Genomic DNA, 3,775 nt, shown 5'->3' on the forward strand with positions numbered 1-3,775 from the left:
GACAAGAATACTGAAGTGGATTGCCGTTCCCTTCTCCAGAGGATCTTCCTGACCCAGGGATCGAACCCTGGTCTCCTGCATTGCATGCAGATTCTTTACCATTGGATCTACAGGGAAGTCCCTGTGAGAGCTATACTAGTACAGAAATAAACAGCTTCCTTGCATCTCAGATGGGACAACTGTACGTCATAGACTCTATACAGTTTTTTAGAGGATCACAGCAGGATTTCCCCCCATTTGTGTATAGTAGTAGGATACCAATTAATATACCCTTTATTGGCATCTTCTCTTTGTTGTTTCATGTTCCCACTTCTGAACAATTGTGTTCTAGGAAACCTTTCCAAATAAACTACTTGCAGTCAGATTTTGTCTCTTTTAGATAATAAGTAAAATCATTGCAACTACAAATATAGCAATTCAATGTGGTGATTCTTAACATTAATCACAACACATTTACAGGTTATTTTTACACCTCATGAATAACAGAAGCAATATTATTATATCTTTTTATTTGAAAAATAACCCAAAATTCAAAATTTTCTTGCTACAGAGATCATGCTGTTCTCTGTAAGGATGTCAATTCTTAGTATAATATATTTACATTTCCCATGATGGTAATGGTCTTATACTCCACAGGTAAAGTAGTAGCAGATATAGGATGGCAGATGATGATTTTATTCTGGGTATGATAAATCCGAGGTGCCTAAGTGGAGATGGGTAGTTGGATATACAGTTTTCAAGCTTCAAAAAAATGTTGTGGTCAACAAAATCTGGAATAGAATATCTTTTTGAGCAATCTTTTTATTGCTACCTTTATGTCTTTGTTCCTCAGTGTATAGATGGCAGGATTCAACACAGGAGTAATAGCAAAGTCAACAATGAACAGATTTTTATCAAGTGATGGTGGAGGAGAAGGCCAGACATAGAGAAACATGCATGGAGTGAAAAACAAAAAAACCACAGTGATGTGAGATGACAAAGTGACAAATGCCTTGGACAAGTCTCCTGAAGAACGTTTCCAGACAGTGACCAAAATGAAGGAATAGGAAAGGATTAGCAGGAAGAAGGTGCCCATGCTCATGAAGCCACTGTTGGCAGTAACAATAAATTCAAGCTTGGCTCCATCTGTGCATGCAAGTTTTATAATCTTAGGAAAGTCACAGTAAAAGCTGTCTACTTCATTAGGCCCACAGAATGGCAATTTTATAACAAATAAAAATTGAGACATAGCATGGATCACCCCAATTACCCAGCCAGTGATTACAAATGAGACACATATTTTAGGGTTCATGATTTTCAAGTAGTGAAGAGGCTTACATATTGCTGTGCACCTATCAAATGCCATGGCTATGAGTAACACCATCTCCACTCCTCCTATGGTGTGGATGAAGCATATCTGTGTCATACAACTTTGGAAAGGTATTATTTTGTCATCATTTAAGAGGTCTGTGATTATCTTGGGGACTGTGGTAGAGGAAAGGCCCACATCAATGAGGGACAGGTTGGCAAGTAGGAAGTACATAGGAGAATGTAAGTGAGAATCAAAAATTACTAAAAACAAAATAAAAAGGTTTCCCAAGATGACCCCTAAGTAGAGCAAAGAACATATCAAAATAAGAAAAAGCCTTTTCTCCCAAGAGCAAGAAAGGGCCAATAACACAAACTCATTAACCATAGAGTCATTTAGTCCACCCATTGACAGGGGCAGAAGAGCTGATTTTCAAGTGACCTGATAAAAATTAAAAAGAGTAGGTATCACTGGTTCAGACATAGATTATCTATTTTATTGGTAATTAAATTAGACATAATTGATTGAGAGGACAAGCTTAAGAATTTAGAAGAAATAAGGTTAGCAACAAATTCATTGTGATATAGATGATATCTGAAGGTAAAATTGTGACTGTAATTTTTGCAGATAGAACCAAAATGAGTTAACATCCCATAGTTAAGTCTCTTTTTAATTTATTTTTTCTCAAAAAATTTTAGATCGTTTTTCTGACCATTGCCTAAGTGTTCTCACACCAAATAACCATCTCCTCTTCTGTTATACAACTATTGATAGTTGTATTAATAGTTTAATACAACTTTCACACTAATTCTGTATGCTCTAATCTAAACATTTTTTAGTCCATTAATATTCTCAAGCTTCTTTGAGCTTATTGAGATCACCAGGACAAAAACACTGGAACATATTTAATCAGTCCTTATCATCGGCTTTTAAAATTTAAATGGAACTCAGGTGCACAGGACTTAATAATTATAATACTTGATTTATGGTATGATATCTTCTTTGTCCACAACCACTTTTAATAAATATGTTAATTAATGAGAAACTAAAAATAAAATATTGGCTGAGTGTAAATAATGGTAAATGATGATAATTAAGAATCAGCCATGATCACAGCTAACATTTGAATGTCTTCCACACTCAGGTAATTGTAAGTACATTATTAAAGTATGTTAGGAGTACAAACCTCCTAATGTCTCCTTAAGATATGTTCAGTTTTATTACCCTCATTTCTCCAGTGAAGAAACTGAGCCCCAGGAAGATAAGTAGCAAAGCCAGAACTTGAATCGAGAGCCGTAGAACTTTCAGAGTACATGCTCCAAGAGCTGCTCTATGCTTTTCAACGCCAGCACCTCCAAGTATACTAGATTTCCCTATGGATCTAGAAGCATCAGTCAACCCATTTCCTTCATCCCCAATTGATTACTATATATGTTGCCCATCCCAAAGCCTTTTCCCTCCCCATTTCTGGATAATGGAACACCTACCTATTTAGGTATTTGGTAGAGATTTCTCAGTTTTGAAAGAGGGTAAATCCTTATCCTCATCCCCAGATGAAGCATGATAATCCAGTGTCACTTGGCCATGAACTGGTTTATGAGGAGCATGTAACCTAGATTTGTACAATGACATATAGAATAATGTCTTCTGGGGAAAGTTTTCTTTCCCAGATTAAAATACAAAGCTTCATATGTAGAAGGCTCTTTTCCTGGCCCCTTTGTTCTTGCATTCAATGTTAATGTGATGCCTAAAGGGAAAAGGGAAGCAATATTTGTGCTAGATAGTTTTACCCATATCCTCTCAAATCCTTATAACATCAGAAGAAATAAGTTATACCTCTCCCACTTTATAGGCAAATACATTTCATCACCATTATTTGATAGCCTGCTCTGGTTTATATAGCTCCTAACTGGCAGTTAGAATGTCAACCAAAGTCTCAAAAGCCTTAATGGTTCTGTTTTGTGATGACCAGGAATAACCCAAATAAAAACATATGCAAAGACAGAGAAATGTGAAAAAATACAGTGACATATGGAATTTATTTGTCCCTTTTCCCTTTATTCTTTAAGACATGCATTAAATGTCACCTACTCTGGAAAATTTATTGAAGACTGTAACCAGAGTAAATAGCTTCTCTCTATAAACTATTGTTAGTTATATCTTATGTATTCTTTATAATAAAATATATTAGAGTTTTTTTTTTTTGTATATTAGTTCTCTATTTTCAGTTAAGATTTTCAAGGAAAGGAGCTGTTAGTTGATTTTGTATGCCCCGATACATAGCACTATTTCTGGCATAATGTAGGAACTACTAAAGGATAATCTTCACTAACATCCTTATGGTAGTGATTAACAAGCAAAATCAGGGGCCTTGAAGCCCCTGTGATGAATTTGGAGCAACTCTCCACCAAATGACTTTAGGAATTGAATTCACTGATACTTGTATACTGATGGGACAATCTGAAAACCAGCCACTTTCCTGTCATG

The 3,775-nt window shown here is 35.6% G+C and overlaps 1 protein-coding gene across 1 annotated transcript; it reads right to left on the reverse strand.

The window, feature by feature from the left end:
- Positions 1 to 760: 760 nt before the first annotated feature.
- LOC133066861 (olfactory receptor 4F15-like) lies at positions 761 to 1,696 on the reverse strand. The gene has a single exon (XM_061158258.1). It carries the CDS (start codon positions 1,694 to 1,696, stop codon positions 761 to 763), a length of 936 nt encoding a protein of 311 aa, XP_061014241.1.
- Between the last annotated feature and the right edge of the window lie 2,079 nt (positions 1,697 to 3,775).

This window comes from Dama dama, chromosome 12, assembly GCF_033118175.1.
Source record: "Dama dama isolate Ldn47 chromosome 12, ASM3311817v1, whole genome shotgun sequence".
NCBI classification, from domain to species: Eukaryota; Metazoa; Chordata; class Mammalia; order Artiodactyla; family Cervidae; genus Dama; species Dama dama.